The sequence below is a fragment of the Pararge aegeria genome, chromosome 6, assembly GCF_905163445.1.
Source record: "Pararge aegeria chromosome 6, ilParAegt1.1, whole genome shotgun sequence".
NCBI lineage: Eukaryota > Metazoa > Arthropoda > Insecta > Lepidoptera > Nymphalidae > Pararge > Pararge aegeria.
In genome coordinates this window covers 15,954,646-15,968,059 of record NC_053185.1, presented here as the reverse complement: position 1 = coordinate 15,968,059, position 13,414 = coordinate 15,954,646, and the positions used below count along the sequence as shown (strand labels likewise).

The window sequence follows — 13,414 nt, the reverse complement described above, 5'->3', positions numbered from 1 at the left end:
GGTTTCTAATTGATAAATTAGATTCCTCCCTCTTTTAGTTTTTTGTATGTGCTCTGAAACGTAAATTTATTTATTAAGTTAGACTTAAAAAATCTTAGGATTGTCGAAGTTGGACTCGAAGATTGGCTTTTATTGTTTCGCTTGGGGTTCACGTTAAATACGAATTACTGCACTTATCACTAATCTAATCTAATAGAACTTTCAACGGCAAGATTTGTCCACAGCTTTACCTGCGTATACTTTTCTTTTATATATACTGAAAATTATTAATTATTAATACTGAAAAGAGAACAAAACACGAAATCTATTTCCGCTTATATAAAACAAAAAGAAGGGTGGAAATAAAAAAAAAACTTTGCATTTCTTCAAAGATCTAGATAATATAGGATCAAAGTCCGTCCTGCAGCCATTTTAGCGTGAAGGAAGATAGCAAAATTGCGTTTTAGATCTATAAATTCCGGAATAAAAGTGAGCGATGCTGATCACCAGCCCATAAGTTATTGGCCAAAATTGCGTAAATCTGTTGCTCTGTCATATTTATGTTACTACTAATATGTACTAATATGGATTACTTATGTTTTATTACAAATAATTTTCCTGCACAGGCCTTCGGAGAGCAATTATGTGAAATCCTGTATGCAGATCAAGTTGGAGAAGAGACTTCAGGGTATGTTTTTTTCTTAAATCCCATCATACTTTATATTTATTATTCCCATTATATTTTTTTTTATTGGGAATACACGTTCACAGTCATGTACACGTATGTCTATAAATAAAATATATTATACATTTATATAAACTTTTTTTCCTTCTAAAGTTTTTGGTTTTTCACACCCTCACTCGTTTTTCCCGCTCTATTCGGTGCATTAATTCAACTAGGATCTAAGAGGGGCAGATTTAGAAATTACCTAAGTCGAAACGTTTGATAAAGGTACTACGCAAAATGCATTAAATGCTCTCAGAATAAAGCAGTGTCTGAAGTGGCAAATACAGCCTAATGTGTAGTGAAGTTCTAATAAAAATTACAAGCGTATTGAACCAAACTTTCTGCGATTTAAGATACGCAGATGTGCAGCGGCTATTACATATAATTAGGCTATGGCTACTGTACTGTACAAATACTGAATTCAATTTTGCCCTTTATCGTCTTTGTTTTTAAATGGATGAACGTCTGCTGCTAGACAGGAAATCGTGGAGGAATTCCTCGTCTCGTATAACGTTCTCATCCTTTTCAACTCCCTTTTGCTGTCCTTGGAGCCAATTATATGAAAAAGCGTGAAAAACAGTACTATCCTTTTTATGCTGTTTCCTTGGACAGGACTATTCTTAATCCTTTTCATTAAGTTTATTTCATGATGATAGTAACATATGAAATCAATGATTTCATGCAACATATTTTAAGGTTTTGTTTAGATTTATATTACACCAGTCAAATAGCGCTACAGCTGTGAAAAAACTGTTGTTTTTATTTAATTATTTAATGGAATATCAAAAGTTTTTGCGTTGGTTCGTTAAAACATGACTCTGGAATCTTTTACTGCCTAAATAAACCTAATAATTTTTGGTTTATTATTTTTATTGTGTATCATTAAGTTACGTAAGGGGTCTCGTTGGGTGTGGAATATTTCTGATCTAAAAATAAAACGAATTTTGATATTTTTCATTCCTCCCGGTAATGAGATATTTTTTCCGAGCCTCATCTTACACTCTTCCTATCCAAATTAATTTACAGGATTAATGAACATGTATTTAAACCAATAAAGATAATAATAAATATAGGTATACTGAGTTTCAGTACTGTTTTGATACTATAACGCTGTGGTACTACATCGGGCTATGTATATACATTTATTCTAAGACAATTTAGCCCATGACTAGAATTTCACCTTTTGGTAAATAATGAAGCAGTCTAAGATGTAACCTGAAGGTTACAGGAGCTATACTTGGTTATACTAAACTGAACCTCTAATCGGTTTCTACGCGGAATGATACTGGAACGCCTTTGTTGAACGTCTTTGTCGGTATGGTGATAACTTGCTACAAATGGAGCCTCCCAGCTGATTTATATATGCGCAAAAATCTACTACTACTGCCAGAGATTCGGATCTCCCACTAATAGGAACACTGTAATGTACAAAACATTACGATTATGTTGACCTGGCAAAGTGGTCCTATAAGTGGGAGGTCCCAAGCCCACAGGGTCCTACACAAGCGGTGATAGCCTAGTGGGTAGGGCTTCGGTTTCACTTTCGGGGGGCCGAGTTCGAATCCCTTAAACTAACTTACCCAGAAACAAAGTTATGTGCGTTTTAAGCTATTAAAATACCCATTGCTTCAACGATGAAATTAAACATCGCGAGGAATACCTGCATGCCTGGGAAACTCAAAGGTGTTGAGATCACTAATCCGCACTGGGCCAGCGTGGTGGACGGCCTTAACTCCTTCTTATTGTTGGAGGAAACCCGTGAATGTAGTAGGCTGGTAATGCGGATGATGACTTACACATACTCAGGAAGGACTTCTACATGAAGGAATATAGACAAGATCATTACATGAGTCATGTAACACAAAGTAACTTTGAACCTCCAAAGTGAAGATTTAAAAAATAGTGTTTTTTCCTTTATCTATTCAACAAGTTAAAGTATCTGTATAGATTGTAATCTATACAGATACTTTAACTTGTTTTTACTAGAACCATTTTGCTTGTCATCGGAAGTCGAAACACATTTGAACAAGTCAGTTCCATCTAAATTACCTACCACTAAGCCAGTTTAGTATAACGGTGTTAAAATTTATGGCTGACGAGCTAAGTTTTAAGCTCTTAACAAATAACTTGTTTAATGTTTAATAGCTCCAATTAATTAGATCGGCAACTGACTTTAGATAAATAACAAATATTAACATGCATTTTGTAAAGTCAGCGTTTGCTTTACCTCTTTACTATAATATAAGAAATATCGAAAATTAAAAATGATTTTCAATCTTTTTAATTTAAATGTAATACTGTTGGAACTTCCACAGGTTTGAAACTTGTATTGCACGCCTCATAAGCGAAGCGTTAAGGCGATAGCGGTGGGTATTACTGTAAGTTTACGCACACTGAGTGATTCTCCAATTTAAAATGTCACTTTTTTTATTCTTTATTGCTTTTATAAGTGAATATAAATAAACAAATGTTGCGAAAAAACACTATTTTTAACACTCATGATATTTTTAAATTTCTTTTTATTATTTAAACTAATAAAAAAATTGTTTAAAAAAGTTCTGTCTTGGACGTCCGTGTGTCTGTATGTGCGGATCCCGTATCTTGTGGTCAAGATAACGAGCGAAATAATTCACTTATACATAATATATATTGTTTTTTTTATAGGCTTCAGTATTTTGACGAATAGAAGCCTATTACTTTTCACGGTATATTTAGGTGTAGTCTAATTATATTATTTACAAATAATCTCAATTTTATTGTAATGAATGAGATTATGGGGCGTGCACTTTTTGATTTTGCAACTATATTATATTTATGACGATTTATTGTTAATTAAGCCTGATGTTTTATGTATAATTTTTGTTATACTATATTGGCATTTATAAGCTCTTATTTTCCAGGACCTCTCAACTACTAACACCGAAATCATTGATCAAGGCGAACAGTCAAATCGAATATCAAAAGTATGCCGTTGGCAATCCGAAACAACTTAGTCGATTGGAGTCTTTGAAAGGTAATTTTGATCTGTAACAAGGGATCCCGACTCAAATACCGTTTGACAAAGTGGAGTTTCAATAACTATTATTTTGATTGAATGGATGATTCATCGTCAAAGAAAATAACTAAAGTTACTGAGTCTTTATTTTGGCAGTCAGAACATTTCTAAACTAATGAAATACCTGCTGCTAATGAGCGCAGAGTTCTAAATAATGATTTGTTACTAAACTTAGCTCTTGAATTCGGTAATATCCTACTGCTTTTAATTAATCTCATATAAATAAACTTTGCGAAATCCAAAAAAGATATTGTCTTTAAAAAAAAGATAAATGTGATGTTTTAAATCATTTAGGTATTTAAAGTATATATTTTGACAAACTATTAGTTCACTTTACTTGGATTTACACAACAAAATTAGTGGTATTTTCTTAGTTTCATAACACTAATTACATTCATAATTTCACGCGAAAAACTCTCATTTTACAAATGCCTTGAAATTTAAAAAAAAAAACTATTTAAAAAAAAAAATCTCGTTTGATATTGTTTGTTTTTATTTACTTTTTTCTAGTAATGGCCCGACCTAATAACGTCTTCTCATTTTTCTTTAATAAGTTATTTTAAGTCTGAAATGAAAGTTATGCATTAGTTTGCCTAGAAGAGATTGCGATATCACTAAGGCCACTGAATGGCACTTTTTTACTTGCTTTGTATTTATAATTCTGGTTTTTTACTGTACTTAGCAGTGTTTTCATTCATATAAAGAGTTAAATATAACGGGTACGTTGGTACAAGGAAATTTCGTTGTATTTTGTAGGCTTTATTACCCAGACACATGGCGCGTGGACTAGACGGGCCTGCGGTGATGCAGGATGTCAAGTTGAGTTGTCATATGCAGAATCTATCTACCTGCTTTCTGGTTCACGTTCACTGCACGGACAACGTGACACCCCACGCCACCGCAGGTCCGTTTTGACTAGCATCCATGCTACAAACTACAAATAATTATCAAGACTGAATACTACATAGGAAAACAATCCTTTAATGTTTATCTATTTATTATTGGGCCTCTATAGCTGCTTGGCTAGCTAGCTCATTCCACGGATCACGAGCTACGTATTAAAAATTATGTGCTCAGACAACAGGTCAATTAAAAGGAACACACATAAAAAAAAAAAACATTTACAGTTGGTTACAATTCAATCACAAGCGTTGTTAGCCAAAATCATATTAATTTTTAATGTTCAGTATTTCTTTAAATAATTAACTAAATGTTTTTTATTTCAGATGTATATATTTATTGCTATAATTAGTTATATGCTCTTCTGATTTTTTATTGAAATAATTTTTATGTTACTTCACAAACTCAAATTACTTAAGTGTCGACGATAAGCGGTAATAATTAGGTAAATTTGATATCTTGTAACGTTCTTTAATCATCGTGAATTTGTAGGAAGTGCAACAGACGCGACGTCTATTGACAGTTTCGGTCCGTTGAGCAACGTAAGATTCGCCGTATTCGCCCTTGGCTCGAGCGCCTATCCGAACTTCTGCAACTTCGGCAAGTACGTGGACAAATTGCTGGGTGACCTCGGCGGGGAACGAATCCATGACCTTGCCACCGGCGATGAAATGTGCGGCCAAGATCAGGCCTTCCGGAAGTGGGCCTCAAGTGTCTTCAACGTGAGTTGCTATTGTGTTAATAGGCTGACAACCGGTTACGGTATTCATTACGAATTGGATTTTTTGAACTACAAAAATGTTCTAATTACTTATGGAAGTTTTTAAATTGCCATACACCGTGGGAATTCCCATCGTTTATATCATTAGTGTGTTATAGTTATATTTTGAAATAACCGATCTGATTTCGTTTTAATACTAATCGAATTTTTTGGATTTTGAGAAACGTGGTACCGAATATTTATTTTTGAATATAATTTTTGTTTCTAAGCAAAAGAAACATAGCGATCTCTAAAAGAGTAATGATACATTAAATTTTTTTTCATCCTTTAACCACTCGTTTTTTCTGAGACCGAAATATATCTCTATCTATTTATAACAGTTCGAAGTTTTTGCCTCATCGACCACTCGCCATATAACACCAGGTATACCAACTTAATCATCATCTTCTACTAACTATACGTACCTTATCCTTGTTTGTCTTAATCATTTCGTAAAAGGTACTAACGTGATAGCTTATCAATGGCTTCCTATAAATATTTTTCCTAGTAGGTATCTGTAGATAGCGTGACGTTGTGATAAAAATAGCGATGTTAATCGCTTGAATCATCCAAGGTTACCTATAGTTTATTCTTATCAGGTGGCGTGCGAAACTTTCTGTTTGGATGACGATGAAACTCTACAAGAAGCCAAAAGGGCGCTAGGAACGGTTGCACTGAGTGAAGAAACAGTAAGGTTCACAATACCGGAAATTAAACCACCGGGTTTATTAAACGCATTGCAATCTGCTGTAAACAGACAGTTAACAACATGTGTAGTTAAAGCAAATAAAGACTTGGGTGATTTATCAGCTGAAAGATCAACAATTTTCATTGATATGGAGCCAATGGTAATTAACGCTTCCTAGTAAAAATAGAAAACCTAACATATATTATTAATATGGTCTGAATAAATGTTTATTATTTCAGGGCGAAATCAATTATGATCCTGGTGACCATGTTGGTATAATGGCTTGTAACCGTAAAGAGTTAGTGGATACACTGTTGTCACGTTTAAATGACATTGACAATCATGATGCACCGTTGCAATTGCAACTAATGAAAGAGACTCACACGTCGAGCGGTGTGTAACTATAACTTAATATTTGTTAATCACCTTTGTTTATTCATTAAGTCTAAAAGAACGCTTATTAAATGTTGCGACCTCGGATAATAATTTTTTCAACATCTTTAGGTCCTGTGAAGTCCTGGGAGCCCCATGAAAAACTGCCACCAATCAGTTTGCGTGATTTATTCACTCGGTTCCTGGATATAACTACACCACCAACAACAATACTATTGCAATATTTGGCTACAACTTGTGACAATGACGAAGAAAGAAAACAACTGAGCACACTTGCAACGGTAGGTAACATAGATTATTAAGAAAAAAATATGTAAAAATAATTGTGTAAACAGATCTTAGTTTCTCATATTACACTCCTTTTATTTAGACTATAGTAATGTTTTTCCATAATTTAGGATCCAGCTGCTTATGAAGATTGGCGTCATTATAATTTCCCGACTCTACCAGAAGTATTGACTCAGTTCTCGTCAGCCAGGCCCAGCGCATCACTACTCGCTGCCATTTTGTCACCTCTACAACCGAGATTTTATTCCATCTCGTCATCACCAATCGCCCACCCGAAAAGGTTACATCTCACCGTGGCGGTAGTTACATACCGTACTCAAGGTTTGTAGAAAAAGCAGACACTATTTGACGTAGGATTTCAGATATAGATCATAGTTTATAATGCTGATTGCCCACGTACACTTTCCGAGTAAATCACTTTTCCTCAGAAATTATGATTACCACACATTCTATTTTGGTTTCGTTTGTAATATTACGACATTGTTAGAAATTGGTCTCTTTCGGCGACGGCATAACTTATTGTTCAACACGGTACTTTTATTTATATTATGTGTATAATAATAATATGATGATGTAATGTTTACGCAGATGGCGAAGGCCCCGTCCACTACGGTGTTTGCTCAAATTATCTCATGGATCGTAAGCCTGGAGATGAAGTTTATCTATTCATCCGAAGGTAAACACATCGTCAGTTGCAACATTTTTTGGTTCCACTACGTATAACTTATGTCATGTTGTGTGTTTCAGTGCTCCGAACTTCCATCTCCCCCATGACTTGTCAGTGCCTCTTATACTGATAGGTCCGGGTACAGGTATTGCACCTTTCCGAGGATTTTGGCATCATCGCAAAGCACTCCTTAATATTCGCACCCGTTCGAATACCGGTCCCGTTTGGCTGTTCTTTGGATGTCGAACGAGGACTATGGATCTATATAGAGAAGAGAAAGAACAAGCAATTAACGACAGAGTACTCTCTAAAGTATTTCTAGCTTTATCTAGAGAGAAAAATGTTCCAAAGGTACAAACTGTTTAATAGTAAAATTTGTATTTTAGATTGACCACATTAACGAAGTATTATTAATCAATTTGTAACTTTTTATAATTGTTAGATGTATGTCCAAGAGCTAGCTGAACAAGAAGGCGCTGAAATTCACGATTTGTTAGTGAATAAAGGTGGACACTTTTATGTTTGCGGCGATTGTAAAATGGCTGAAGACGTAAATCAAAAATTAAGAGGAATAATAAAGAAACACGGCAATATGACTGATGAACAAGTACAGAACTTTATGTTTGTATTAAAGGTTAGTATTTTGAAAAAAAAAGTGAGTGTAAACTTCCTGTACAGTGATAATTGTTGTTTTGATATTAACAAAAATATCCTGGAAAAACGTATTTCCTATAGCTGTATTTAAAATCAAAATGAACAATTAATAAATGTATGCCCCATTTTAGGGTATCTATAGTCAAATTACAATGTCCATTATTCTTTCATTATGTAATATAAAAATATATTTTTTATTAATTAGGACGAGAACCGTTACCATGAGGATATATTTGGTATCACACTCCGTACTGCGGAAGTCCACAGTGCTTCACGAGAGTCAGCTCGGAGAAACCGAGTTGCTGCACAGCCATGACGCCGGTCTTCAAGGTTTTATCCTAGTCAGAACCCTGCAGCGAACCGAACTTAAATCTCCACCAAAAAAAAAACATTATTTCATAATTGAAATATTTGAATTAATTTTCATCGATAATATCGTAGGTTTATTGATAATATGCGCTATTTACATTTGAAAATTATCACATCAAAGTCCTTAACAATTTGTTGGAATTTTGTTGAAACTGAGTATTGAGGTTTTATTGGCAAATTAAATTTCATTTTATTTTTAGTAGTTCTACGTTATTTAAGTCAATTAGTACACCTTGAGTATGACTGAATGGTTTATTTTAGAATAGGCTATCCATGATTTATAAAGTGATTTGTATATAACTGAATAACTCAGCGAAGTATTAAATTGTGTCATAAACTACATAATGAAATGCTTAAATTTTTTTTTTTATTTATAATTAAAAGCAGGGTGAGGATTTTTACGCACAATCGATTTTTTATAACCTTTAGAGGCTTCGATGTTACGATCAATTATATAATAATGGCGCTTTTCAGTATTTTATAAATGTACTTTATGCTCTTAGGACGTAATTTTCATAAATTAGTACATAACATTCATCAATAAAAACAAACTTTTCAAAGACTTTCTATTTTTTATTCCTATTATAGTCATTAATTATAAAATTCCGCTCATTGTTATCACGTACATTTTAATATGTTTAGTTATCGTGATTTTAATATAGAATTCAAATTATAATATTTTTACAATATTTTAATTTCGTTATAGTTAGTCAAAACAACGAGAGTTTATTTTTGTTTAAATGTTTGTAATTGCCAAAATTTGTACAAATATTATGTAGCTAGGTTATTTTGGCCTTTGTAAATAAAAATAATATATTTTTTTTTAGTAATAAGTTATTATCTGTATAATCATTTATCTTTATAACCACAATATTGGTAGTGAAATTATTTTTTACAACAAATTAAAATATTAAGCACATCGTTTATCCAAAATTATAAAGATACATAAAATTATATTATAAGCCTATACTATTTAACTGTGTAATTCCTATTGTTCTATCTTCAACGCTGTTAGTCGTGAATATTGAATTGTGTGATCTTTTAAGCTAGTTCTAAGAAATGTATTCATATTTTCTATTATAATATTTCTAATAACTAATATTTCTATATCAACATAAAAATAAATTATATTATAATATCATTATTGTCTTTATCAGATATTTAAAAATTGAAGTCGAGTCTTCTTCTTATTGCACATTTGGGACTAAAATTAAATATTATTATCAGATTCATATCAATATATTCGCACTATTTCAACTATTATAAAATATTCGACTGCGCAAAAGGAACAATCAATATTGTTATTTGCGAATAAATTAAAATTAAAATTTGTCTGTTATTTATCAAATAAAGTTCCTTAATATTTGGAAATGACTACTTTTCTTTTATTCAAATCCGCTCACGAACATTACAAAGAAATATCTTTAATGCAGACTGACCTTCGTCTACGTCGGCTGTAAATATCAAATCAGTTTAAACAGTCAAGTTCATCATGCTTACTGTATACCTACCGGATTCGTAACTTCAAGTTAATACCATCGCTTATAGCAGTATTATTTTAAAATTTTTGGCGCTTTGTTTCATAACTATAATCTTTATTTTTAAGACGTCAAGGTGCGTCATACATACTGTCGTTTTAAAATAATTGTACTTTAAGCAATGGTATTGCCACCTGACCTTTTGAAAATGACGTCTCTAAATCGATTCTCAGTAACAATTAATAACTATGGTATGACAATAGCCAAAAAAGTGAAAGGGCACTAAAACATTTTATTCTGAAGGGTGCATTCAAATAAGTCGCATGTAAACGTGCGGCTGTATCATAAATATTATACGTAACGAAAGCACTGCGCCTATGATGCTTTTTTTGCTAAGCTTTGATTATATAAGCAATAAAATCTTAATAGAGGGCCAAATGCATTTTACGATCAACACTTTAACACCGAGTTAATTACACAAAATAATACCTACATGCTAATTTTTACGTCGCAAGTTTTTGTTTAGAGTGTGTTACAATACAATGTTAGAGACGATCAGGTTAATAAAAATAAAAGCGTAGTGTATTTAACGATAATTTAAATTTAATGTAATTATAATTATATTTCACAATTTATTCAAGATCACTATTCGTGTATTTTTAATAATCATCATTGAAAAATCTGGGACTTAATAACTACTAGGCTTTAACCGCTCTTATAAGAGAATAACAAAAAATAAAACACCAAAGATAAAAAAAAACACTAAACAATAAAAAAAATCTAGATTTACCATCCGGCTCCGTCGACTCTGGCTAATTTGAACACACCGTAATGTCGTGTTAACTATATTATATTTCAATGACCTTTAGGGGCTTTCCTCTTCCTCTTTCTAATATTCGTTGACTCAAGTACTGACGCAGTTTAATGCCATATTACTAAAATCAATATTTATTGGGTTTTACAAGATATTGGTGTTCCGGCAACCACGGACAAAAATCTTGCATGCACACTATTAGTATATTGACTACTGCATGTCGTCTGCGAAGCTCCAGAAGTCTTATTATATGTGGAAAGTTTACGTTTTTATAACTCGATTTCCAAGGTAATTATGGATCTACACTTTCGTACGCTTAACCAATGCGTCGAACCACATAATTATTACAGCGACGTTACTATACAATTGATGATTTTCTTAATAAAAAGGTCGCTTTAAATTAACGCTCCGCTTTCATCTTTTGCCAGACAGAATAATTAGTCTAAAAATCATGTTCAACATCATGATTCTTGAAGTCTTTTTCTCGGTAGAATCTGCCTTCTGAACCAGTGGTAGAGTCACTACAAACAGACAGACTTAAAGTTTCAAAAGTACTTATATTAATACATGAAATAAATGAATTTAGAATTTTGATGCCAACAATATTTCGTGTGTTACAACACAGGGCCGATAAGCCATTCAAATAGACACACGTGTGACGTAAATATCAACAGATCTTTTATGAAGAGGTGTGAAGTTTGACACCATAAAATAAATTGTATACTTTTATTTTTTGTAGGGAAATCCTCATAGATACCACCTAGCTATGGGGAGGTGCAGTGGTTATGCCGGACTCTTACCGAGTAAAAACCCCCCGGTGTTCCAACTTGTCGCCTGGTGACTGGGTCACGGGAATTCTTTCGCGAACAACCGCAACCCAACCAGCGGCACCCACCAAGGGAGACCCTCCTCTGAGGCTACATAAACACTATCAAAGGCACAAATCAGGGACTTTTCTCCTACGGCTGACAAAATCCCCATATCCATCAACTTCTACGAGGTCCTTCTCAAGGAGGCAGACGACGCGATGGTTGTGCGCTAAATGTCTTTTCCGACTCTTCTGCGGCGGAGTGTCTACGTTGTCCTCTCTCAACCGCTCGGTCACCTCCTTCTGATATAGGTACTGTATACCTAACCTGACCCGTTTCTCCGTGATATCTTTATATTTAACAAGCTGTTGCCTACGTTGGTCTAGATTCCGCGTCGGTCAATTAAGAATTGCAATGATTAAAGCTTCAAAAGCAAAAATAAATAAATAATATATTTAGCTATTCGTGCACATATTAGTGGGTTTTATAGGTGTGGTGACCAAAGTTGCATTGCTATGTCAACTAGCATCTACTTCATAAAGATAAAATAATATACAACATGCACTTAAGATAAGTAGCTAATAATATCATAAAGCTGAACAATTTGCTTGTCTATCGATAACTAGCAAGAAAAAATCTTTGATGAAGACTAGCAGAATGCTGCGAACTTTAGTTTACGCGGGTTAAACCTCGGGGTAAAGCTGGTCAGTAATAATATAAATTCATTTTTCCAGTATTCAAATACGTGGACAAGGTAGCAAGGCAGTTATATATGTAAATACATCGCATTTTAATTAATAGCATATTTCATATCCTTGAAAATTGTCGTTAATTAGATTGATACGAAGATAATTTTCCGCTTAGATATTAGAACAATGTGGAATTATAACTTAACACTTCTGTAGGTATTGTTGTTATGGATTCATTAAAACCTACTTGTAACTATCCTCAAGCGTCATCAAACAAAACATCGTGAGCAAACCTGCTTGCTTGAGAGTTCTCCATTATGTTCTCAAGGAGGTGTGAAGACCACCCATTCGCATTAGTAGACCACGGTCTAGAACCTTCTCATTTTAATAGGAGACACTTGCGTGGAGACAGTAGTGGGAAATGTTGCTAGTGGCTACTAAGAGAAGTAACTGGTGCAAGCGATATGCAAATATTTACACGAGTTACTGACTGGGGTATTCTAGTTTCATGAGCTATTTCCGATAAAATGGCTCCATAACCACTCGTCTTTCTATTCGTGACGCGTAATGTGTAATTATTTTGCATTTTTCGTATTTCATTTTTAAACGTATACGAGATAATCAGCGGCAGAGTACTGTTTGTAGTTTTGGATTGTGAATTTTTTATGTATACTAAACTTTTTCCGATACAAACGTGTCGATCGATGGTAGCTACCGTTTTCATGTGTGTGGATGGAAGTTCTCTTGGTTCGGAGACCTTGAGAAAAGATTTCTTCGCGAAGTGGTCATTAAAATGGCTCCATAACCACCATCTCTCTACCCGTCTTCCTATTCGTGACGCGTAATGTGTAGTTATTTTGCATTTTTCGTATTTCATTTTTAAACGCATACGATCAAACGATTTTATCAGCGGCACGTACTGTTTGTAGTTTTGGATAGTGAATTTTTTATGGATACTAAACTGATACTAACTCTTTGTTTGCCTTTCCATTTAAAAATAGTTTTGTTTAACGAAATATTTCCGCTCAGATAGCATTCGTTTTCCCGACGACGGAAAGGTCACATAGCTCGAATAAAAGGTGAACGTAAACTATAGGGAGTTGACAAGTGACCCCTTACCCGAAAGCGCAATGTTCGTGGAGCC

General features: G+C 33.7%; 1 protein-coding gene across 4 annotated transcripts in view; it reads left to right on the top strand.

Moving 5' to 3' along the window:
* Positions 1 to 8,977, top strand: part of LOC120624290 (nitric oxide synthase-like protein) — a 170,211-nt gene extending 161,234 nt beyond the window's left edge. For all 4 annotated transcript variants that reach the window (XM_039890748.1, XM_039890747.1, XM_039890746.1 and 1 more), the window contains 11 exons: positions 606 to 667; positions 3,607 to 3,719; positions 5,154 to 5,383; positions 6,021 to 6,269; positions 6,349 to 6,502; positions 6,614 to 6,783; positions 6,901 to 7,111; positions 7,379 to 7,466; positions 7,538 to 7,808; positions 7,900 to 8,091; positions 8,317 to 8,977. In XM_039890748.1, the coding sequence (XP_039746682.1) occupies positions 606 to 667; positions 3,607 to 3,719; positions 5,154 to 5,383; positions 6,021 to 6,269; positions 6,349 to 6,502; positions 6,614 to 6,783; positions 6,901 to 7,111; positions 7,379 to 7,466; positions 7,538 to 7,808; positions 7,900 to 8,091; positions 8,317 to 8,427 (1,851 nt within the window). In that variant the 3' untranslated portion in view covers positions 8,428 to 8,977. The remainder of the gene's footprint in view (positions 1 to 605; positions 668 to 3,606; positions 3,720 to 5,153; positions 5,384 to 6,020; positions 6,270 to 6,348; positions 6,503 to 6,613; positions 6,784 to 6,900; positions 7,112 to 7,378; positions 7,467 to 7,537; positions 7,809 to 7,899; positions 8,092 to 8,316) is intronic.
* Positions 8,978 to 13,414: the final 4,437 nt, after the last annotated feature.